The sequence below is a fragment of the Neofelis nebulosa genome, chromosome 2 (genome assembly GCF_028018385.1).
Source record: "Neofelis nebulosa isolate mNeoNeb1 chromosome 2, mNeoNeb1.pri, whole genome shotgun sequence".
In the NCBI taxonomy this organism is placed as follows: domain Eukaryota; kingdom Metazoa; phylum Chordata; class Mammalia; order Carnivora; family Felidae; genus Neofelis; species Neofelis nebulosa.
This window is the reverse complement of record NC_080783.1, coordinates 10,958,831-10,982,857: the sequence shown is the minus strand read 5'-3', so window position 1 is coordinate 10,982,857 and position 24,027 is coordinate 10,958,831. Positions and strand designations below refer to the sequence as shown.

General features: G+C 42.8%; 1 protein-coding gene across 3 annotated transcripts in view; it reads right to left on the bottom strand.

The window, feature by feature from the left end:
- The window catches only part of SPHKAP (SPHK1 interactor, AKAP domain containing), a 161,064-nt gene that overhangs the window by 26,385 nt on the left and 110,652 nt on the right, over positions 1–24,027 (bottom strand). For all 3 annotated transcript variants that reach the window (XM_058702387.1, XM_058702370.1, XM_058702379.1), the window contains exons 4-7: positions 13,919–13,978; positions 12,102–12,236; positions 5,108–5,363; positions 244–4,012 (exon numbers count right to left, since the gene is read on the bottom strand). In XM_058702387.1, the coding sequence (XP_058558370.1) occupies positions 244–4,012; positions 5,108–5,363; positions 12,102–12,236; positions 13,919–13,978 (4,220 nt within the window). The remainder of the gene's footprint in view (positions 1–243; positions 4,013–5,107; positions 5,364–12,101; positions 12,237–13,918; positions 13,979–24,027) is intronic.

The following is a 24,027-nucleotide window of genomic DNA, read 5'->3' as shown; positions in this document are numbered from 1 at the left end:
TCGCCCACTCAGAGTCTCTCTCTCTCTCTCTCTCTCTCTCAAAACTAAACAAACACTAAAAAAAATTTTTTTTAATTACTTCCAAATTTCTATTATAAGTGCATATTAACCCAGAGAGGTCACTTATTGTCTCAGAATTCAGTTCTTGCATCAATAAAGTCCCTCCGATTTAGATTATATACTAAGGGAGATGCAAAGTCCAGTCCCGTGCACCCTATCTAGTCTAAGAGGTCATTCACTCACCTGGGGTTTTGGCAGGCACTCTCAGCAGTGTCTCCACCCCTCGCCACATGGGGGACTTTTCCATCTTGCAAATGCTCCTCTGCTTCCTCTAGGGGGCTGCTTTTGGAAGAGAAGTGTTCAGGTTCTCCAACACACTCTTCTCTCTGATCTGTTTCAATTTGAATTAAAGGTACATCCCTGGCACACAGGGACCACCTGGTGTGGCTTACAGGGACAGACCCATGGCATGAAGACGTTTCCTTTTTAGAATCTAAACCGTTGTGGTCTGTAAGAGGAAAAGCTTTGCTCTGAGCTGACACTGGGGGATGCTTGCTTTCGGTAATGGAGTCTTTCCTCGGGTTATCGATGGACTCCTGCGCCAGAAGAGTGGGCCCACTTTGCGCCCTGCTCGAAGATGATCTGTTTGCACATCTCTCCGTTTGCCTGGGAGAGCCACCAGGAACAGGCTCAGCTGCCTCAGCATCATCCGCTATAATTTTGTTCTTTCGCATGAGGGCCTTGATGGAGTTTGCCCACGTCTCGTGAATTAACATGTTGGTGATCTGGTCGGTTCCACCTCTCCGATACAAGCAAGAGTCAGATTTGCAGAGACCGGATGAGGAAGTGCTACTGACCGGATGTACACTTAGGAAATCTTGCTGGCTGTTTTGAGTAAAGCCATCTAAGGAGCTGGCTTTGATGGGCGCGTTCACCGTCAGCCTGGCACCCAGGGGTCTGCTATCTGGCATGGATGACTGTCTGTAACACAAGGGGGATCGCAGAGAAGGTGACAGTAGGCCAACTGTCCAATCCTGGCTGCTTCGTCTGGAGGACGTGCTGTCCTTGTTTTCTCTTTCGATGTCCCTCAGCATGTACCTGTAGAATTCCTCTGTTATGCTCTCGGTGCTGGACTGCTTAGAGGGACAGCTTGGCCTCACGCTGAGGTGCTCATTTTTACGGCACGCCTGTTGCACGGCTGAGTTCAGGATGCTGCTGGCGTTCTTGCCTGCGTAGTAATCCAGCAATAACTCAAACCCTCTTCCTTCATTTTCCATCTGGTTCACCATGAACCTGGAAAACTCCTCAGTGATGCTCTCGCAGCTGGACTGCTTGGAGACAGAGCTGGCCCTGCTAACTGGCTGACTTAGGGTACTCATGAAACCCAGGCTATTTACGTAGGCCCTGGCATTGGAGTCCTCCTCTGGAATGCTTTCACAGCTGGAAGCCTGCAGCCGGTTCCACCTGTCTCCACTGAGTAACCGGTTCCGGGGATAGCTCTGGGCTTGCCAGACGCCGTCCACCACAGAGAACTCTGTTAGGTTCATGATCTTGGCTGCTACTTCGTCTGCAAAAACACTGACCGAATCCGGGATGTCCTCAAGGTTCACGGACTCGTCCACCACCCTGTTCATCAGCTTCTCTTTAAGCTCCGGGTGCTCATCCGTTTTCCTCTTGATCTCGCTGAGCCGTGGTGGTTTGTGCTTCCTCACTGTGGCCCCGCTGGTCTGGCTTTCCTTCTTCCTCTTCAAGGATCGGCAGGATACGTTCGGGGTAACCAGAAACTCATTCCCTCTTTTCCATGCACAAAACCAGGGTTGTTTTCCATTGGAGTTGTCAAGGCAAATTGCTGCGATTTCGGTTGCCATGGAGACAATCATCTCTGCTAATTCTTCCGCAAAGTCTGTAATGCAGTACAGGTCTGCATGTTTTGCCTGTAGCGTGGATTGAGCAGGAAGGGGGAAGTCATTCCCTAACAAAGACAGGTTAACTTGAATTTCACTGTTCAGACGTGAGGTATGATTATACTTCTCCTGGGCGTTTATACTGACCCTGTCCTTGGCATCCTGGGAACCTCTGCTGTACTTGCCCACTGTCAGCGTCCTCTCTCTCTCTGAAGAGGCTCTGAACTCATTCTCATTGTAACTGGGTATCTGATGAGGCTTGTCTGGATCTTCTCCCACTGTTCCTTTTAGATCTATTTCCTTGGGGGCTGTTTTAGCAGGTGAAGAATCTGGCCCCCTGGGACTACAGGGCAATTCAGATTGCGGCGTGGGATTCTTGAAGAGGCCTGGCTTTGCTGGGCCCCTCCTATCTTGCTTCAGATAAACGTCATCTAGAAGATCATTGGTAACAAGACTGGTACTCTGCGGATTGCCACCAAGTGGCTGGCCGCTGGAATGTTCGGTGGCTCTTGTCCACGCTAGACTAGCAGCCTGATCAGGAGGCTGGCAGCTTAAGTCCGTTTCCCTCCATCTGATGGTCTCATTAGCAAGGACAGTGGGCCATTCACCGAGCTGTACAAAATGCCTCATCTTCTTGAATGTGAAGCATATCACACTGAAGAGCAGTTGGTTTGTTCTTTCCATCAAGGTCTCAAGAGTCTCAGATGAATGTCTGCTAACACTGGGATCAATTGTTCTGTTTCTCTGGAGAGCTTCATCAATGGAATGCTCCAGAATAACATTGGAGAGGGTCTGTGCCAGCTCATTCCTGAGGACGTTTTCTGAGCACAGGGTCTGAGGCTTTGAAGTCGTTTCTAGGATTCTCCTGCTCACTGATTCCATGAGGTCTCCCATGCTGCTGTGGGGGTCGGGCCTTGTTAAAACCAGCGCAGCCTCCTGGAGTAATACCTGTGCGATGGCCTCGCTTCCCAGCTCCATGCTGCTCCCTGTTGCCAAACCGCAGACTGGGGGGACTGCTGCACGAGCCTCAGCTGCACACGAGAGGCCACTTGGAGCCTTCGCCTCTTCCGATTCGCCGAGGCCACAAACAGCAATGGCGCTCGCCACCTGGGTCATGCCACACAAGGCAGATGGAAAGGAGTATTCGCTGACAGAAGGTTCCTTGAGGACTTGGGATATTTGACTTTGCAGGCGGTCACTGCCTCCCAGTGGACGGGGTGAAACCAAAGATTCTTGCTCCATTTTAAGTCTCTCCGTGGCCTGTGGACTGGAAATAGTTCCAATCACAGTGGCCGCGCAAGCTAACGCAACTTCCAGAGCGCTCTGAGGGTGTCTGCTGGAGTTCTCTCCAGAGAGGACCCCTGAGGTTTCAACAGAGACTTCCATCTCAGGCCACGAGGAGATGCCTGCCGCAGGGGTAGCATCGCTGCCATCTGGACTCTGAACGATGACGATTTTGGGGAGCTCATTCCATGACCGCGGGACCACCATACCTTTTGTGGAACAGCCACTGGGTAGCAGAGCGCTTCCTACAGAAACACCGACTGCAGATTCCTGGGGTGGCGTGGGCTGCGACTGAGATAACCGAATAAACGCATCCTGTAGCACGGATTCTGCTAAATTTGTGGCATACTCCCCGGCGGTGACTTCTCCATCTTGGTGGGGAGGAAGAGAGTTTGTGTCGTCTTCAGGGTCCCCTGGGTCTAAGCTGCTGCCATGCTCAGTGAGGGTACCGTGCACGGAAGGCCCACCTTTCTTAACCATCCCAGGGAAATGAACATCCCCTGGAATATAGGGTGCCTGTGACTTTTCCACATGCCCTTTATAACTTTCTGAGTAACAGTAATTTCTGGCTGGCTTCTCATTCTGCACAGCTTTGCCTGTCCACTCTGATGGCTTGGCTGATGAATCGAGGCTCTGTAAAATGGTGCCTTCTACTTTTTCCAGAGTTTCTTCTGCTTTCATCAATGTGGTATGAGATCTGCTAATGCATTTGTCTTCCGAAGGATAAAACAACTTTTTCTTGTTGTCATTCCATTCCTCCTGAGTGACTTCCTTTGGTTTTTTACTTTCCAAAACATGAGCGGAGGCGTTTATATTTTCATAACCTGGTGAAGACAAAACGAGGGCCCACTATTACTTTTTGGATGGCAGGATCTCATGAGTCCAAAATAACAACCACTTTCTAAAAATGTCTTAAAGCATCAGTTTCCCCCTTGCCTTCCACCCCCCAAAAACAACATTTAGAGTGTTCCTTCAAGACAAATGAATCTGCAAAGGTTTCTGAGTTTAGGTACGGAACCCCGCTCAACAAAATGGCTCTTAACGTGGGATATGAATGTAAGCGCTAGAGTGGGAGAAGAAGGCAGTGGGGAGACAAGTGCTGGTCACCTTTCTCCACAGGAAAAGTACCCCAAACACTTGCATTTTAGAGCTTCCCAGTGCATACAGAAGGAGGAGGAAGGATGTCCACAGCAACCTCCATAGCAAGCCTTGCTGCAAACATCCGCTCTCAAGTTTGAGTAGGGCTTGTCCCAAAGAGTGTCAAGAGCATCTGGGGTATCCCTTCTTCGGTAGTTAAGGGTGGGGAAGAGGAACACATTGTTGACTGGACTGTATTGATCAGTCAATCAAAACCATGAATAAATGAGTGCTAAGTACTCTCCCGGGTTACTTCCTTCTGTCCTTCCCATAATTACAGGCAAGTATCATAAATATATGTAGCTAGATAGAGTAACTATTAACAGTGTTAGAGGCACTATTGTCCTCCCAAGTAATGGATAAAAAAACTGGGGCTCCAGAGGACTAGGTAATCAGCTCAGGCTTCACAGCCTCAAAGAGGCGGTGCTAGGATTCAGGCCAGTTTATGTGGGCTCAACTTTAATAGGTAGCTTTATGGACGTCTTCGGGAAGATAACTTTCCTCCCTGTGATAGTCTTTGTCTCCTGGCAGGTGGGAGGATGTCCTCAGCATCCCCAAGGCATCTTCAGGAAGATGGAGTCACCCAACCATTAGATCGGAGTGCCTTAGTCAGCATCCTCACTAGTGTTCCCTTATCCTCTCCTTCCCTCCCTAAACTCAGTAAGTGACGATGGCGATGTGTCCGCCAAACTGACGTGGCCTGAAACTCTCCTGGAATGGCGCTCATTTTCCCAGGGTGACTAATTTCAGGATGCGCCTGTGTTTTCTCGGGAACGTCTCACCATTCCTGTATTCTTCCCCCTCAGTTTCCTCCTCCAGGTGCTCCGATGCGGTGAGAAAGTCTTCTTCAATTGAAGACAGGGAACAGTTTGTGCCATCTTCCACCTTCAGGATGTTTGTTTCCAGCTGGAGCTGCCGTTCCTGCACCAGTTCCAGACCGATCAGAAATTTGTTGATTTCAAAGATGATGCAATTGGTACTGTTTGCCCTGTTCCCTCTCGCACACTGGACCAAGCAGATATCTGGCAGCCAAGGACACTGAAAGTAGAGAGAAAAAAATGCGTTTATTGAAAGACAAAATAAAAAAAAAACAAAAACCCATTGCTTCTGACCTTTCTTCTTCTACTCATCTTCCTTGTTATAAAGAGTGGGGGACATTTAAAATACTTGGCCTATCTTCTGGGCTGAGATTGACGAATTGCTTGAAAAAAAATTCAAGTGATATTTGGGAACACAGGGTACCTAGGAGAAAGTCTGACTTAGGGGAAAATAGATCAGCTGTAGCACATACTTTTGCTGTCTCCTGTCAAAGCAAAAATTGCACTGGGCAAAGTTAAACAGGTTAAGGAAGACTTCCTTCAGAGCTCTTAAAATAGGAAAAGAAGGGCCAGAACTGAGTTGGACCCCAACTGCACTGAAACAAGAGGCAATAGAGTTTTTAAGAGCTGGTGTCGGAGGCCCGCAGGCCATCTGTGCTTGCTAACTGGCTTTATCCAAAGGAAAAGTAAGTGTACTTGTATCTGCATGGCAGGAGGTAGTTTTGCAAATTGGAGGAAGGATCCTACTAACGTTAGGCTCCCATCCTTCCACCGAGAAAGGGACACTATCCTGTTTGATGATCTTATTTCAGAGACGGTCCCCCGGTCTTTGAAAAGGACACTCCTGGGTTGTAAAACAGGCATGAGACTTTTCAAAATGATTTCCACCTCAAAGGGACAGAGAAATAATTCATAAAGAGTTTTCTAAAGTGAATGTTCTAAGAAAAGGGCAGTCGGTGCCTACCAGGAAGAAGCCTGTCTGAAGTCTGGTCAAGCTGAGGGGAATGTTAAGACCGTCTTGGGCACCCTTCTTGATTAAACTGAGTCCCAGTTTCTCAGGCCGGTGTCTTTTTCTGCCTTGGTGATGTTCTAGCCATTATCTACAGTTAGAATTTATAATGTGTATGGCTCATCTGAAGAGGCAGACACAGTGAGATATGAGGCAACCCATTGGAAGTGCACTAATTATCTCTAAAACGCCAGCATGTGAGGAAAACAGTGATAAGGAGGCCCAAATCATTGGATGGTGTCCCAGTGAGACCTGTTAATTTTGTTCTCTTCTAGCGTTGCAGATCATGTCCCTATTCGCCACTACACATTTTCACTATTCATATTGTTGTTCATTAGAAGAGGAATAAAAGTTTCAATTGTTTGTGCGCAGGTTACTAGTAAATTGCAAACATACGTTGTGCATCAGGATTTTTGTTTTTGTAAAAGGAACAATGTGTTCATTTATAGTAATTTTCAACAGAAAGTTCTTTGAATGGAAACAAGAGTTAGTGGGCAGGAGGAAGCTAAATAAATTTATATCACAGTGGAATCTGAAATGTTTGGGGGAAATATTTTATGTCCAAATGTTTGTCTTACAAAAAGGATCATTTAAATCATGTGCTTTCTAGGATCAGAGTTAATTTTGTCATTTTGGAATTCTTGAACGTGGATATATGCGTGTGTGAGGGGTAAGTGTGTGCACACACAGAGAAATACATGTACACCGATATCCATATTGTATTTCTGAAAGTAGTATATATTTTTCAGTCTTTTTGGTTGAATATTATAATTAGAGTAATTCTAGAACAGGTGATTGCAAAATGAAAAATCCAACCATTCTCCAAGGGGTCCAGGAGGCTCAGAAATGGAATTGATCTATGTGCTTATGCAATTAGGTCTGTTTTTCAAAGAAGGGAGGTCATAACCTTATTTTTTTTTTAGAGTTTATTTGCTTTGAGAGAGAGAGAGAGAGAGAGAGAGAGAGAGGAGAAGGGGCAGAGAGAGAGGGAGAGAGAATTCCAAGCAGAGTCTGCACTGTCATTTCAGAGCCTGATGCAGGGCTTGATCCAATGAACTGTGAGATCATGACCTGAGCCTAAATCAAGAGCCAGACGCTTAACTGACTGAGCCACCCAGGTGCGCTCTGACCTTACTTTTCAAAGTGTGGGTTGTATGTAGGCCAGCAGCCTTGGCGTGGTTTGGCAGCTTATTAGATGTGTATAATCTCAGGACCTACCTCGGAGGTACTAAATCAGAATCTGCATTTTCCAGAACTCTTTTGGTGATTCCTACATGTCTTAACATTTGAGAAGTAATGGTCTGTAGCTTTTATGGAAGTCACAAAGGGTCTGAGATCCCCCGCAATAATGAGGAACAATTGTTGTAGAGTAATGGTAGCTGGCGTGATTGATTTTATTTCCACTGAATTCAGACATAATACACTAACTTGAAATTTATAACATACTTTCTGGGTGTGTATTACATGCAAGGTATGCTGGTAGGTACAAACACGAATTAGATAATTCTCCAGGGGGGTGGGACACAATATATTACCGGTGGATAAGGCATGAATAAAAATAATTACAAAGTGGAACCAAATGAAGTTATTTGTAGGTAAAAATGGCTGCGTATTGGCCATTTCATATCATTCAGATTAAATACATATGACATAAGGTTTTATATATTGTTGCAGGAACCAAAAGAGTTATTAACGAACAGTTAAATAACATCTCAAAACAAATGTAGAGAAAGAGTTGTATTAAAAGTGCAATGTTCCATGGCAATTGCATTCCTAGAAAGAAAACATATTTTGTTAACAAGCTTCTTGAAAGTAAATAAACATCCCGAGAGTCTTAGGGAAATGAAGACCAAACACTATAACCTGCAAAATAATGGCAGGTATTATTATATAATTTTTATTGTAGTCTATTAAGTGTTTTGAATATCATGTTACCTTCAATGCAAACAATATTTCTGTGAGGCTGGTGATGCCTTTGCTCTTTTATAGAGGAGAAATCAGGCACAGAAAGACTTACTGGTCCTTTCAAGTCTACACCAATATAAAGTGGAAAGCCGGCACTGCAATCCAGATCTGTTGGATTCCTGTGTCCTTTCCAATTCTCCCCATGACTTCCTGGCCCAGTCGGCAAAACTCCAATATTAACCAAAAACGTGCAATTTGGAAAGAAGGGTGGTTTGCACCTGGACCTCCTCAAACGCACACATGCTCAGTAAAATTATGTGTTCATCTCATAGAAAGGTCAGCCACGGGAGTAGATCTTATTATTGTACATAATAAGCATCTCAGAAACATTTTCTTCTGTAGGAAAATAATTGCTTTTACTTGTACTTTCCACTTAGTATTTTACTTGACCATGGGCATGACGATTTTCTTTAAGATTTTTTAGAGTCTTATCCTAAGGATGGCCTGAGGAAGGAAAATGTACCTGTTGTGGCAATTTCTTATTTGTCGCTGGCTGGTATGTATTCATTAGTCTTTTGAGACACAGGTGCATGGACAGTTGTGCAATGTGTTCATATACATTTAATTATATCCAAAAGAAATAACATCTGAGATAATGCCAGACTAAGTAAGTTGCTCTTTGAGAGCAAGATGTCCGACTCATTTACCACTGTATCCTTAACCCCCTATGCTTTGCACTTTTCCAGGTGCATAGTAAATATTTGTTGAATGAATGAATAAAGTATATGATAAATATTTTCTTACATTTTTTCCAGTTGTACAATTGTAAAATAACGTAGCAATATAAAAAAGCATGTGAGTCATTTGCTGAGCTGGAAAGATGACATTGAACAATCATTTCGTAATCATCTATGACAAAATAATAAAACTCCTCAGGAGGCAGAAAAGGCACTCTGTACACCGTCCCTTGCAACAATATTACACTTCTCTTCCCCAAAGGAGAGTGGATGATTACTCCTGGTGTATATAGTACTCCACCCTGGTACCTTATTTTGCTTTAAATGAAATTTTCTTTCTACTTCACCTTCCTTCAACTTTTTGGACATGGAGAGAAAATACAATTTGCATTTGAATAGTCCTTCCCAAGGTGCCTTCATGTTATTTTACGAAAATCACTGTGACTAGTCTCTGAGAATGGAGAAAAGGTATTTTTTTAAAATCTCCATGTTATAGAATAGGAAATTACAGTTGAGAGAAGCGAGGTAATTTGTTATCTGCACCACTGAACATCTTGGGCATTGTAATCTCCAGGGTCAAAGGTGCCAAGTAGCTCGTTTATTGCCTTCTTCACAGGGTCAGTGGGAACAATAGCTATGCCCTTGGGACTGCCCTTGGACCCCCCCCATTAACCCAGCTCATGCTGCCTCTGCCGAAATCTCCATGTTTACTTAGGAATCAACAGGTAACTGGACTTCTTGAGGCGAGGCAGCCAAATTGAGACTATCCCTAAAGAATTAGGTACCGGTTATGGTTGGCTAAGATGGGATTCATAATTGATATGCTGCCCCAACATTGCTAATTTATTAAGACACATGGATTGTGGTATCTGGAAAACAATGTAGGCCTTTGGGAGATGGCAGAAGGGTGAAGTGATATATAGGAAGTGATGCGGACTTTTAGAAGAGGGAAGTAGGAAACATTTAAGAGTGTTATAGCTCACAGGCAATTCTTGACGACTCCTAGGAACAAATATGCAGATTTTTAAGCATGCTTTTGATGGATGATATTTAATAAGTCCTGATAATTTAACTTTCCCTAACCCCAATTAGTATCTGTGTTGTTTTTGTGACCCAACATCACTCAGTCTTCTTCTGGTTCTCATAGCCTGTGAGGCATTGTTTTCTGGCTCACCCATAATGCCAGTGATTTCCATGGAGTTAATTCACCTAAACCCTCTGAGGTGATCACGTGACCCAGCCTGGCCAATCTGAACACTGCAATCCTCAGGCCATAGTGAGTGGCTGAGCGATAGGCACGTGACACATGAGAGCCAATAGAACACAATTAGACTTTTACTGTTAGCCACCTGGGGGAGACATTCACTCTTGCTCAACTTGAACCCAAAGGGAATGGTCTTCTTATGGGAAAAGATTGATAAACATTAAAGAGAGAGAAAGCCGGAAAGAGGTCACAAGGGGAAATTCATGTCCTGATGGCACTGTTCAAGTCCCTATAATAATCTACCATTAGTTTTTTTCTTTTTAAATGTTTTATTTATTTTTAAGACAGAGAGAGACAGAGCATGACTGGGGATGGGGCAGAGAAAGACGGAGACACAGCAACTGAAGCAGGTTCCAGGCTCTGAGCTGTCGGCACAGAGCCCGACACGGGGCTTGAACTCACGAACTGTGAGATCATGACCTGAGCCGAAGCTGGACACTCAACCAACTGAGTCACCCAGGTGCCCCATCTATCCACTAGTTTTCTAGTTACATTCTTTTCATGCATGAGCCAATTTTCCGTCATGTTTAATTAGAAATCCTAACAGGCTTGGTACAGAAATACTTTTAAAACTCAGTTTTGGAAATTACTTTTGGTCATCATAGTTTTGCTCGATATAAAGAGAAGGCACTTAGGGCCATTTCTGTTTTCTCTTTCCAGATGATTAATTTTCTCACTAAGAATATAAATTATGAGACGGACGGAGAAGTTTGGTTCTAGTCTTAATTACCAAATTGTAATAGGCTGTGTGCAGATTTTTACGAAGCATCTGGGGTAGATGCTAGAAATAGTGGGTACATTTCCGAGTTTTTTGGTATTTCAAAGGACTGAAGAATAAAAGAGTATCTTAAAATTTTCCAGCAAAACTAAAACCCAAGAAAGAACAATTTGGAGGAAAGCAAATGTTCATCATTTTAATCCGTAGTGGTGTTATGTGTCACTATCAGCATATCTTATTTGGGAAAAATCATCAATCTTCAATATGATGTGCCTTTAGAAATCATTACATATATATATATATATGTATATACACATGTATATATACATGTGTATACACATGTATATATACATGTGTATATACACGTATATAATGGATATATATATATATATACACACATATATACATATGTGTGTATATATATATTTGTAAATTGAACAATTTATAATTTAAAAAATTTGTCTTCAAGTAAAGAATGTTATAATGATTTCTCTAATAATAACGAACATCAGTACACTGAATGAGAAAAAGAGCATCTTAATTCCTGCTTTATTTTTAGTAACATTCATTTCCTCTAGGAATTTTACTCTTTACGTCTACGAAACTCACATTCCACCCACGGGGCTGCAATCCTGTATTTATTATCATGACTCATTTGGTATATCCTAAGAAATAAATAACATCCAGAAAGAAGAAATGCTGGGATGCTGGGACCATATAGTATGAATTAGAATTTTCGTATCATATGTGAAACAGAAGATGAATCTATTTTTTTAAATGTTTCTTTTGAGAGACAGTGAGAGCATGAGTGAAGGAGGGGCAGAGAGAGAGAGAGAGATGAAGAGAGAGAATCTCGAGCAAGCTCCATGCTGTCAGCGTGGAGCCCGACATGGTGCTCCGTCTCCCAACTGTGAGATCATGACCTGAGCCACAATCAAAAGCCGGACGCTTAACTGACTGAGCCACCCAGGCGCCCCAAGATGAGTCTATTTTTGACTATCTAATGGATTTGTAGAAAACCAAGCTAAGCTGTCAATTCCCAGCATGTCTGCTCTAGTTTAAGTACAACTTGACAACATGAACTTGAGAATATAATAAATGGTAGGGGTTGAGGTAAGGGAAGCTCTGTCAAACTCTGAGTGGCATATTTAGAAGAAACACAGATACACAGAAACACTGCTCTTGATTGCAAAGAAATTTTTGAGTCCTAGGCTATGGAAGCTTAAATGTAGCATCTATTTGAAGTCCATACTGACTTGTGCCAAGAGCTGACCGTAGATGACTTATCTCTGATGAATATTTTATCAAGAGTTTACATCTCTTACCTGTGAAACTTCAAAATCTGCCTGGAGATTTCCGGATGTTAAGCCACTTAGAAGAACAATTTCATTTTCTTTTGGCTGCTGGACATTCATGGAGCTGATAAGTTTTGGAAGATCTGGTGAAACGTTGACCAATTTCTGTAGAGGAAGAATCTTTATTAGTTTAGATGATTTCTTTTCACCTCCAAAACACTACCCCCAAACTACTTACTTGCAAAAATAATATACCTGAATAACTACACCAATGATAGATTACTTAATCTACTAAGATTATTACTAGACAAAGTGTGAAGCTGAAACTTGAAGGTTTACACTGGAATAGGAAATCACTTAAAGCTTTAAAAACTCTTTGCTTCTAAATATGCCAAAGTAGACATTTAATAATTACTGTCACACCACAGGTATGCATAGTAGGGGTTTTTTCTTTCCTTTAAAACTTGGAATGAGAGACTTGTCTAATCATCATCTGTTTTAACAAAGTCAATAATCATAATATCAACAATAAAATAATTTCTAACATGAATTTTGCTCTATGTACCAGGCACTGTGCTAAAGACTGCACACATGTTACATTTTAGTACATTTAATCCCCACAACACCCCCATACTGATTAGGTCCCGTTACTACTTTCTTTATTTTTGCACATAAGTAGCCTGAGGCCCAGATAAGATGAGTTCACACAAGTTTAGGCAGCTAAGTGGATGCCAGGTTTCTATGCTTAGCTGTAGAAGAAGACTGTCTCAAATCCCTCCCATAAATCTTCAAACACACAGGCCTTAAGATGCCAACTTGCTTTGGTCCCTCCTTCTCTCTCTGTGACTCTGCACCACAAGTCCCCTAAACGAAATGATATGTACACTTTTTTTTAATCCCTCCAGTACTACATGGATGAATGACGTCGGAAGCTCTGCGGAAGTCTGTAATGGACAAGCTGTATGGGCAATTGGGTTTGAGAAGCTTCAGGTGCAGCACTGGCAAGGGAACAAAAAACAAAACGAAACAAGAGCGCCTGGGTGGCTCAGTGGGTTAAGCTTCCGACTGCGGCTCAGGTCATGATCTCGCAGTTCGTCAGGTCGAGCCCCGCATCCGGCTCTGTGCTGACAGCCTGGAGCCTGCTTCGGATTCTGTGTCTCCCTCTCTCTCTGCCCCCACCCCTGATGGCACTTGTCTTCCTGTGTCTCAAAAATGAATAAATGTTAAAAAAAAAAACAACCCAATTAATTCTTCCTATAGGACCCCTTGTTAGCTCTCGTTCCAAAGGACTGAGGGGTCCTTCAACGTCTTGCACGTTGTCAAGGATTTACGTCGGGATCATCACAACCTCAGATGAGCCTGGAATATGTAGCTGCTGGAGAACGCACAAGTGCGAGCCCCAGATGAGTGTAGGGCTGGGAAACCAAGGTCAGAGACCAAGCATTTCGTCAAAGCAGCAGGAAGGAGCAGACCCGAGACCCACAGAGAAGGGCTGGTTGGTATCCAGCAGGTTGGGAAAAGCCTTGGAGACATCATCCCAGGCGGGGTGTTTGAGACAGGATGAAGACGGGGTCTCAAAAAGCCACTGTCAGGCCCCGTGGGCAGGAAAAAGCACCTGTTTGGAGAGCGGCCCCGTTATCTTGGGAAAGCAAGCATCACAAGCATAAGGAAGGCAAACTGTGGGAGGTGGCAGGGAGACGGTCAGGGAATGGGCCGTGATGACACCATCCAGCTAAAGAGTCTCCAACGAAATGAGCGTCGTTTATGGAAAACGTCACGTCAGCTGTCTGGTCAGTGCAGGCAGCCCTTGTCATGAGCTCCCGGGGAGTCCGTGCTCCCAGCATTACCTGCTGCAGGTGCTCCGTGCTGCACGCATCCTTGTTCACATCCAGGTTCACGAAGCAAACCTGAGAAAGAGGGCAAAAACAGCCATGTAAGTGAAAAACCGTGGCAGTTCTTTCAGAAGAAAGCAGGAATCCATTTGGGGAAAATGATGTAAGAATCCCGCACGTTTTGTGTAGTTAATCTGACACAGAAATGGCCGCTGTACCTTTGGGCTTCTATGCAAACCTCTAAGGCCCTCCTCACAAATCCCTGGATTCCACAGAGCGCCCCTTTCCGTTCGTGGCACAACAAACCAGACAGTCTCTTTGTATTCAAGTCCATGTAAGTCACAACAAAATCTGCAGGCTTATACAGGGTTAGCCAAACTCATGAAATAAGAAAAAAGACTTGGTCACCCTTGGAACCTCTGTTTATAGAATATTTTTTTTTTAATTTTTTTTTAACGTTTATTTATTTTTGAGACAGAGAGAGACAGAGCATGAACGGGGGAGGGGCAGAGAGAGAGGGAGACACAGGCTCCAGGCTCTGAGTTGTCAGCACAGAGCCCGACGCAGGGCTCGAACTCACGGACCGTGAGATCATGACCCGAGCCGAAGTCAGACGCTTAACCGACTGAGCCACCCAGGCGCCCCGGAACCTCTGTTTATAAATGCAGTGAACGTTTCTCTCCATTTCTCCCTTTTTTCCCCTCATCTTCCCTTTCTCTTCTCATTTTTAATACAGTGCAGGAAAAGTGGATTTCTCTTTGTTTCGGGGTTTTAGCTGATTTATTTAATCCTGCTGTATAGTTTGCCTCTTTTTAGCCATCTTAAGTAAGTGTCTGAATAGGCTGAGTATGAAAACAACAGTGACAACATTAAAAAAGAATATTCAGAACAACAGTAAGAGAATGGTTATAGTTTGAAGCTCAAACACAGCACAAGAGAAAAATCTACTATGGGCATTCACATGCAGATGGGGAGAAGAAAACTTAGGGAACAAAGGGGTGAGATGTATTCTTTTTTCCCTCTGAAATTAATTAATTGATGAATTTGAGTATAGTGGGCACATAATGTTTTATCAGTTTCAGGTGTACATAGCGATTAAAGTTTCTTATTCTTAACAAGGTAATTTGCCCATATAAAGCTGATAAAATTAATTATTTGGCTATTTAGTCGGACGTTTGGGTCAATTCCTGGAAGCATACACACCCTTCTGACTTCAGTTAGTTGTTCGGGGTCATGATTTCCTAGAGTCCATCCTTTTTCTTTTTGAGGTTTAATAAGAAACATAAGTGAAAGACTTTGGGTAAGTCTTTAAGAGCTACGTAGTTAGGGGCACATGGGGGGCTCAGTCAGTTAAGTGCCCAACTCTTGATTTTTGCTCAGGTCATGATCCTGGGGTTGTAGGATAGAACCCTGTGTTGGGCTCTGCGCTGAGCATGGAGCCTGCTTAAGATTCTCTTTCTCTTTCCCTTTCCTCCTCTCTCCAGCTTGCACCCTCTCTCTCTCTCTCTCTCTCTCTCTCTCTCTCTCTATATATATATATATATATATATATATATAATAAATTAAAAATAAAAAAAGAACTACAATAGTTACACATTGCTAAATCTTTGTAAAGATCACTACTGTTTTACTTCCCATCAATGGAAGGTTTTCTGGATTTCTGAACTCACAATATCCTTGCAGCATATCCCTAGGATACACTATCTGCTTGTTAAGAACAACTTGATGGGCATTTGGGGGAAGAAAGGGCATGGACCGCCATCCACATTCTCACTTAGAGGTTCTCCTCCTTCGGGTTAATAAGATGGCTAAACAGGGAGGATTTAGCTCTGGGCATGAGCTCCTGTAGGGGCAGCACAAATGGTGACATAAATAGTAGATGGTGCTTGGAAGGAGTGCACGGTTCAGAGCAGTTTGCAAATACTCATGCAATAATAGGAACTTTGCCCTTGGAAGCCTGGTTCAATACCTATGAGTCCTCAGGGGCGTTGAATAACATGCAGCAACGGCAGTTGCTGAATTGATTCGACGGTTTTCCATTCACCTTGAAGAAAGGTGGGTTACCTTGACTCAGGCATCACAAGGCTCTTCTCTCACAGTGGCAGAGGACAAAGCAGAAACCAAAGCAAGGCATCTATAATAACGACTTCTCTGCCCACTGATGTTGTCTTTTGTTCTCTGAAGATGGGCTTTCTTTTTATTCATTCTGGATTGTCATGTAAAACTCTGCCTACATTTGGAAGAAACCCTTCACACTTGCCAGCTGGGCCGAGACTAGAACAAAGCCAGACATAAACCAATCGCTTGCTTACACTTGGCACACGGATCTTTCCAGATCTTGGTGGGAGAGGATGATCTAGGTTTTTAAGGGCCTGATGTACATACAAGGTCTGAAGACCTTTTTACAAAAAAGAGTAACAAAATCAAAAATTCTTTTTTTTTTTTAATTTTTTTTTTTAACGTTTATTTATTTTTGAGACAGAGAGAGACACAGCATGAACGGGGGAGGGGCAGAGAGAGAGGGAGACACAGAATCGGAAGCAGGCTCCAGGCTCTGAGCCGTCAGCCCAGAGCCCGACTCGGGGCTCGAACTCGCGGACCGCGAGATCGTGACCTGAGCTGAAGTCGGACGCTTAACCGACTGAGCCACCCAGGCGCCCCTCAAAAATTCTAAATTACAAGTGAAAGTGGATACTCATTTATTTAGAAGAAGAAATCATTCACAAATACCAAATTTAAAAGAGGTAACAAACATCACAAACATGACAACCTCCAGAAAAAAAGATATTTTAACTAATCTACTGCCTAATACACCTCCATAATACTTTTTATCTACGTTTCTGGCTTCATATGATGGTAGTTTTATAACATTTTCCCTGGATAGAAAAGAAACATAATTCAGTCTTAACCTAATACTGTTGGTAGATTTTTTCAACTTCACTAAGTTTTATTGATAATATTTTATACATTTTCCAAGTTTTCAAATTCAGTGGGAAACCACTCTAAAAGTTCTTTCATATAGGAGTTGTTGTAGGCCTGCTCATTACTTGTTATACCGCTACAAGTCTACAAACATGAGAATTTGGCTATATTCTCTTCTTGTTTGATTCTCTTTTAAAAAGAAAAAAAAAAAGGCATGGTGCAATTATAATTTTTCAGTGTTATCAAACAAATTTCCTCCAGGAGAGAACTTCTGTGTTGACCAGGCATCAGTCAGAAACCAGTCTTGTCTTTATAAGTTCACATGTCTGATGATGGGAAGAATTCTCCACAGAATAGCTTCTGCCCTATAAACCTTGTTTTCTCTCCACTATCTATATGTTTCCAGTAGGACGTATTTACATTGTGAAACCATTTCTGACCTGACACCTACATGTCTCAATCAATGTCTGGCTGAGTTGCCACTGTTGATGGTAAAGGTATTCCTGGGAGCCATTATTACATGTGTATGGCTAACAATTGCCTAACTATATAAAGAAGTGACCTCAAATTGTATAAAAATATCTTATGTATACACAACCCCACTCAACTTCCTTCAAGTCAGACCCCACACACGTCTGCGGTCACTCCAATGACCCTCAACATAATAAAAGGTAGTGGGGAGTCTCATTGGAAGGAGATCATTGTAGTTAAAAGATCTTCCTTTTGAAAATTTTGAAAATTTTACAAGCATATAACCACTTGAGCTTGTGGGAGGGGGGAATGGGCACATGAGGAGCCCTGACTTTTAGGCTCTGAATTTTAGGCTTTAGAGTGAATCCACTTCATGCCAAAATGGTCTGTGTAATGGTGTTCCTCTCCAAATGTTCACTCTCTGAGGCCTTGGTTTCTTTATGGAGATGTAGGCACCCCCTAAGACCGAACTCCAAGTGGAGAATGTGACAAGCTTGTGTCCAGAAGAGTTGGGGAATGGTGGGTATGGGGTAGGAGGTTTTGCAAGGTGAGGAGAGGGGGAAATGCGCCTCATTTCCGAGGGGTGTGGTTTTGGTGCTGGGTTCTGAGAAGACAAACAATGCGCGTTATTGTTCTTGTTCTCAGGGAGTTACGGTCTGGAGGCAGAACGCATTCTTTGAATCTATGAAGAATGTTATCACAGAAGTGACAAGCCTGCCATTACAGACATGGTGGAGAAGGAAAGTGGGAGAATCTGGTCAACCACCAATGGCATTGCAGAGAAGGCCGGATTTGAGGTGAGCAGGCAGGACAAATTTACAATGGCGCAAACCATGAATGGATGATCTCCCCCACCGCCCCCATCAGCCCCAGCTGAGTGAGGGCGAGAGGCTCTGAATTAAGCACAAGGTGAAGAGAGGGAGAAGAAAGGGGCTGCGACGACCAAGGTGAGGGGCACATCCTAGAGAAATTCCAGAAGTGAGGCCCAAGTTGGTGAGCAATATGCCTGTCTTTCTACGCTATGAAGAAGCTGGGCATACCTCAGCAGACTTTTTAAAGAGGTGAGGTAAAGAGGAACTCATCATTGTATGCTGGACTCCCTGTGCCGTAAGAGTTGAGAAAGACCCGAGGGTTAGCATTTCCCTTCCAACAAGTAAGGCTGTTCCCTGTGTTGTTGCAGGAGGGTATAAGGAAACAATTGGTGATGGAAGTTGAAAAGAAGTTTCTGGGGGTTTCGGGTGAGTGTTTTATGTGACTAAAATATGACAGCCTGGGAGAGTCTGCATTATGGTTCTATGGGCCGTGCGTTGAAAGGGGTCCCTTCAGCAGAGAAAATGCTGCAGGCAGGGAGGCTGAATGTCTGAGATACCAGTCACCTGGGAATAAGATGTAACCTTTCTGTGTTGACTCTTCATCTCAGTCTGGGGTGATGCTACTGAGTCATCTGTAAAATGCCCGAATGTGCAAATCCAAAAGTACCAACTGATCCAGAGAAATGTTGTTTTAAAGTATGTGTGTTTACTTAATAATCTCTTGGGCACCGTTTATTTCCCTCCAGCCTTTGCTAGATGGTTTATTCACGAAGGCAGGCCTTGCTCATTACTGAATTCTTAGTGTTTAGCAAAGCCTGGCATTGGGTAGGTGCTTAATAAATGCTTGTTGATCGACGCATAGGCACGAATAGAGTGGAAGCACTGTCTCAGGTGTTACAAGCATCTTACCTGTAATAATTATTTTCCTTATTTATATAGTGAATTCCAATGTTATCAGTAAACAAAGCTGTCTTCCAATAAGGACATAAGGGAATAGACAGTGAAGTTTATAGAATTAACTGAACTAATGTTAATCCAGCAATTGCTACTGTTTAAAGTACTTAGACTGGCTTCTTTGTTCTGTGATTAAGGATTTGCTAAAAAACAGAAAAAAGCAAAAATTGAGAACCAGAATTGGTAATAAATACGGGTAAAAGGTATTAACAGTTTTCTTGCAATAGAAGCTCCTTTTCTCTTCATATAAAATACCTTTCGTGTTGTCTGTTTGTGTCCCGTTCGGAGCACCTGCAGACATGCTCAGCCGAGATAGACGGAAACACACATCATCCCCGAGAGAACACAGACCCCTCTTTTCTTGCCTACCTAACAAAGTGAATTTTGTGGTTTTACGTACCTTTCAAATGCAAACGCCTCTCTTCTGTCATTATCACAGTTTTAAAACAAAAGGTTGGAAGAGTATCACTGAGAAAATGATGCCACTTTATGATTGTGGTTTTTACATAATCTCATCAAATAGTCTTCAAAAGTTATTTGTCGATCCTAAACATTCTACTGCTATTTCTTCTGCTTAGTGTTATGGATTATTTAGTCAAGCAATATCAATTATTTATTTCACTGTAGGTCCCTTTTCATAAATGGAGGAGATTATAGGCATGTTATAAAATAGTATTTCACTATGAGATTCTAGAAAACAGTGATATAAGACCTATTTTGGTCCAAGCCCCTGTGAGAAAAAGGTTAACATTCAAATGTAGTAAAACAGGAAAAAAGAAATAATTTGAAGTGGATTGTAACCCACAGCATCTTCTGTGAGTTAATTGCACTTATTGAATCGCTTTAAATATTTATTATTTATTTATTGTAGAAGTCAGACAAAAGCAATTTTAAGTCAGACAAAAAAGTGTCAGACAAAAGACATACCGTATGTCATGTAACAGGTTTGACATTTTGAACAGAAACCAGAGAAAAAGAACTGGTGATGACTGTCAGGGGCAAACTCCCACTGCATGTGGACAGTTTTTTTTTTTTTTTTTTTTTTTTTTAATTTGAGAGAGAAGGGAGCGGGGATCACGAGTGGGGCAGGGGTGCAGGGAGACAGAGAATCTCAAGCAGCCTCCATGCCCAACACGGAGCCCTGCCGTGGGGCTTGATCTCACAACCATGAGATCATGACCTGAGCCAAGATCAAGAGTCGGTTGCTCAACTGGTTGAGCCACCCCGGCGCCCCTGTATGTGGACAGTTTTATTTTTGCATGGGCCCTTCAGGTGGTTAATGCAATAGTTGACGAATGTCATCGCATTACACATCCAGGAGCGCCAAAAGGAGCCCAGAGGCTGCACACCAGCAGGGCTTTTAATCCAGGGTTCCGGGCCTTTGACTTCTGCGGGGTATTGTCATCGCTCCTGATGTCAGCTGAATCCTGTGAAGGTGGTCATTCTATCTGGAGGCACTGCTTAGAAAAGGTTAACCAGAAGCATCATGTCAAATTGCCTTTAAAATCTCGGCATTTGAATGCTTAGTATGACCAAATATACACTTAAGCTTTAACTCAGAAGAAACTCAGTCCCTTCCTTCCGCGGCTTCTAACAATGCAGTCATCTGACCATGCGGAAAGGATGGGACCTCTATTTGACGGTATTAAAATGCCCATCTACGCATCTTCCAAAGAAAAAAACTGCCTCATTTCTTACCCCAGCCAAAAGACGCCTACTAGATTCAGGATCGTGGACCAAAATTCTCTTTGAAGGAATATGGCATTTTTCCGGATGAGTAGTTTAGACTGATGATAAGTAAAATGGCAATTTAGGCATCAACGTTGTTATGTCATGATGCTGTCAGACATTCTCGAACACACCCGATGTTTGGAATGATAACGGTATTTGTATCCAGTTACTATTGCTTTAAAATGATTGCAGAGATCACACAAGATGAAATACAAAATGTTACTTACACTGAAGACTGTCAAATCTCTCTGCTTTTTAAACTGTCAATATTTTTAAAAAATATCTTAGAATTGCTGTTTTGAGGAAAGCTAGTCAAGCATTTTGTGACGAGAGACTCAGTGAAAGGTACTGGAATTTCTAAACTGTGCCAGATAGTCTAGCCGTACATCCAGCCAATTTTATTGCTAACCGAAAAAATAAAGAAGTATGCTACTCAATTGTTTATTTTCCCACTATTTTTGTTGTGTCAAAAGCCACTTCTTTTGGAGAAAAAGGAAATACTTAGATACAATATCTGGTATACATTTACCAGTTGAAGAACACACTGTATTTAAATTTCCATTTTGAAGATGTGCTTTACTGAGATGTAATTCACATGTGACTTATCCCTTTTTTTTTTTTTTATTTTTGGGACAGAGAGAGACAGAGCATGAACGGGGGAGGGGCAGAGAGAGAGGGAGACACAGAATCGGAAACAGGCTCCAGGCTCCGAGCCATCAGCCCAGAGCCTGACGCGGGGCTCGAACTCACGGACCGCGAGATCGTGACCTGGCTGAAGTCGGACGCTTAACCGACTGCGCGACCCAGGCGCCCCAATGACTTATCCCTTTAAAGTATACTTCAGTGTTTTTTAATACATTCCCAGGATTGTGCAACCATCACCGCAATTAACTTTAGAATATTTCTTCACCCACGAAAGAAGATGTATTTATGAGCAGTTAGTCTCCCTTTCTCCCCGCAAATCCCCCAACCCCCAGCCCTAGGCAACCACTAATCTACTTTGCGTCTCCACACATTGACCTATTTTGGACATTTCATATAACCAGAGTCGTTCAGTATGTGTTTTTTTCTGATGACTGATACAACATCATTTTTTTAACGTATCGACTGGACAATTCTATACAATAGGCTGCGTTCACTGCGATAAGTCTAATCACTATCTGTCACCATCCAGCTTATTACAATATTACTGACTATATTCTCTCTGTTGAGCTTTTCACCTCTGTGGCTTATTTATTTTATAACTGGAAGTTTGTACCTTTTAATCCCCTTCACCTATTTCACCCATCCCCCTACCCACCTCCCTTTGGGCATACCTACATAAAAGCTTTTTGACTATAACTGTCGTCTCTTGTCTCCTTAGCGATGAGAGCTTTCTCCCATCATCTCCTCCCACTGAAAGGGGTAGTATTAAGGAAAAATGATGCCCAAGGATGGTGGGGGCAGAGATGAGTCAAATTTCCCTTGGAACAGAATTTATCTGGGCGCTCTACCTTGCTTGTATGTTAAATTGAAAGGGAAAAAGAATGCATAGGATAGACTTGTTTCCACTTTGTTTACTTTTTCTTTCACAGAGGTCATTTAGATTTCCAATGCATAAAGAGCCGAGACAAACTTCTGAACTCTCAGGATTCATGCTCTGGTATAGTGCAGGCAAAGAAAAGCCAAATGTTGATCAAATATCAAGCAGATAAATTATTATAGACATCATTGATGATGGTGAAGGATCTTCCATTCATCAGCAAAGATTTGGTTTCTTTGGGAATCAAGATGACCTTTCAACTCTTCACTTTGCCTCCTGTAAGTAAGCCAGATTTCAGAGAGCCACGGGAATCATCATCAACAGGGATGATTTAATGGGGAAAATTCTTTTCTAAGGTGTGTGGAGCATGTATTGAGCAGGGGGAAGTAATCAGAGGATTCATGTCTTCTGACGAGTGAGCTGGACCTCAGGAGGGTGGTTAGTTGAGATGATCTGTTTGCTGACCCTAAATCACTCATATCTAGAACATGAGATTCTTATCCATTATCAAGTTAAATATGGTGATTCTGTACATCTCCTCCTTCGAAATTCATTGTGCCTACACTGCTGTTTGAAAAAAATAAGTTCTTACCACTCTCCTGGATGCTATCTGTTCAAAAAATTTAACTCTCCTTAATCTGGATAAGTATGCTCCAGTGAAAGCGTGACAAAGAAAACAGGGCTATTCCTGAGGCATGGAAGTCAGGAATAACCCAGATCCCCAACGTATGAACAGTCACGATCAAAGAACTAACAGCAAAGAACTGGAGAAGCAAATAGGCCATGTGACAAGAAAAAAATTCTAGTTCTTCAATCTTTGACAATAATCCTATTTTCCTTTGAGAGGACACATCATTGTTCAGAGAGAGGAAGGCAAACTGTGAGAGGCTGTTAAATACAGAGAACAGACTACGGGTTGCTGGAGGTGAGGCGGGTGGGAGGATGGGCTAAATGGGTGATGGGCATTAAGGAGGACACTGGTTGGCATGAGTACTGGGTATTACATGTGACTGAAGAATCACTAAATTCTACTCCTGAAACCAATACTACACTATCTGTTAACTAACTTGAATTTAAATTAAAACAATTCTGTAAGTGGGGCGCCTGGGTGGCTCAGTCGGGTTAAGCGTCCGACTTTGGCTCAGGTCATGATCTTGCGGTTTGTGAGTCTGAGCCTCACGTCAGGCTCTGTGCTGACAGCTCAGAGTCTGGAGCCTGCGTCAGATTCTGTGTCTCCCCTTCTCTCTGCCCCTCCCATGGTCATGCTCTGTTTCTCTCTGTTTCTCAATAATAAATAAACTTTAAAATTTTTAAAGAAAAAATTCTGTAAGTTTCACCAAAAACAATGGAAGAAACTCCAGAGTAAATGACTTAATCATGTCATCTCCTTGGCTGACCCTTGGGAGAATATTCTCCCCTTACATGGCTGGAACAGTCTCTCATCTCTGAGACACAATAGTGTGGGGGAGGCAGGAGGTTGTGCTTTGCCTACAGAGAAGCCGAGCTTCAAAGCCAGCTCTGTCCTTGCTTGATTCTAGTCTACGGAGGGATAATGAAATACTCTGGAGAATGTCTACGAAGACTAAATGAAACATAAAGTAAAGAACATCAGAGCAAATTGGATGACATTTCACTGATTTCTGAGTTATTGTCTATAAGGGTGAATTATTTGAAATTGCCGCTCTTAGATCACACAAAAATGGCACTTTCAT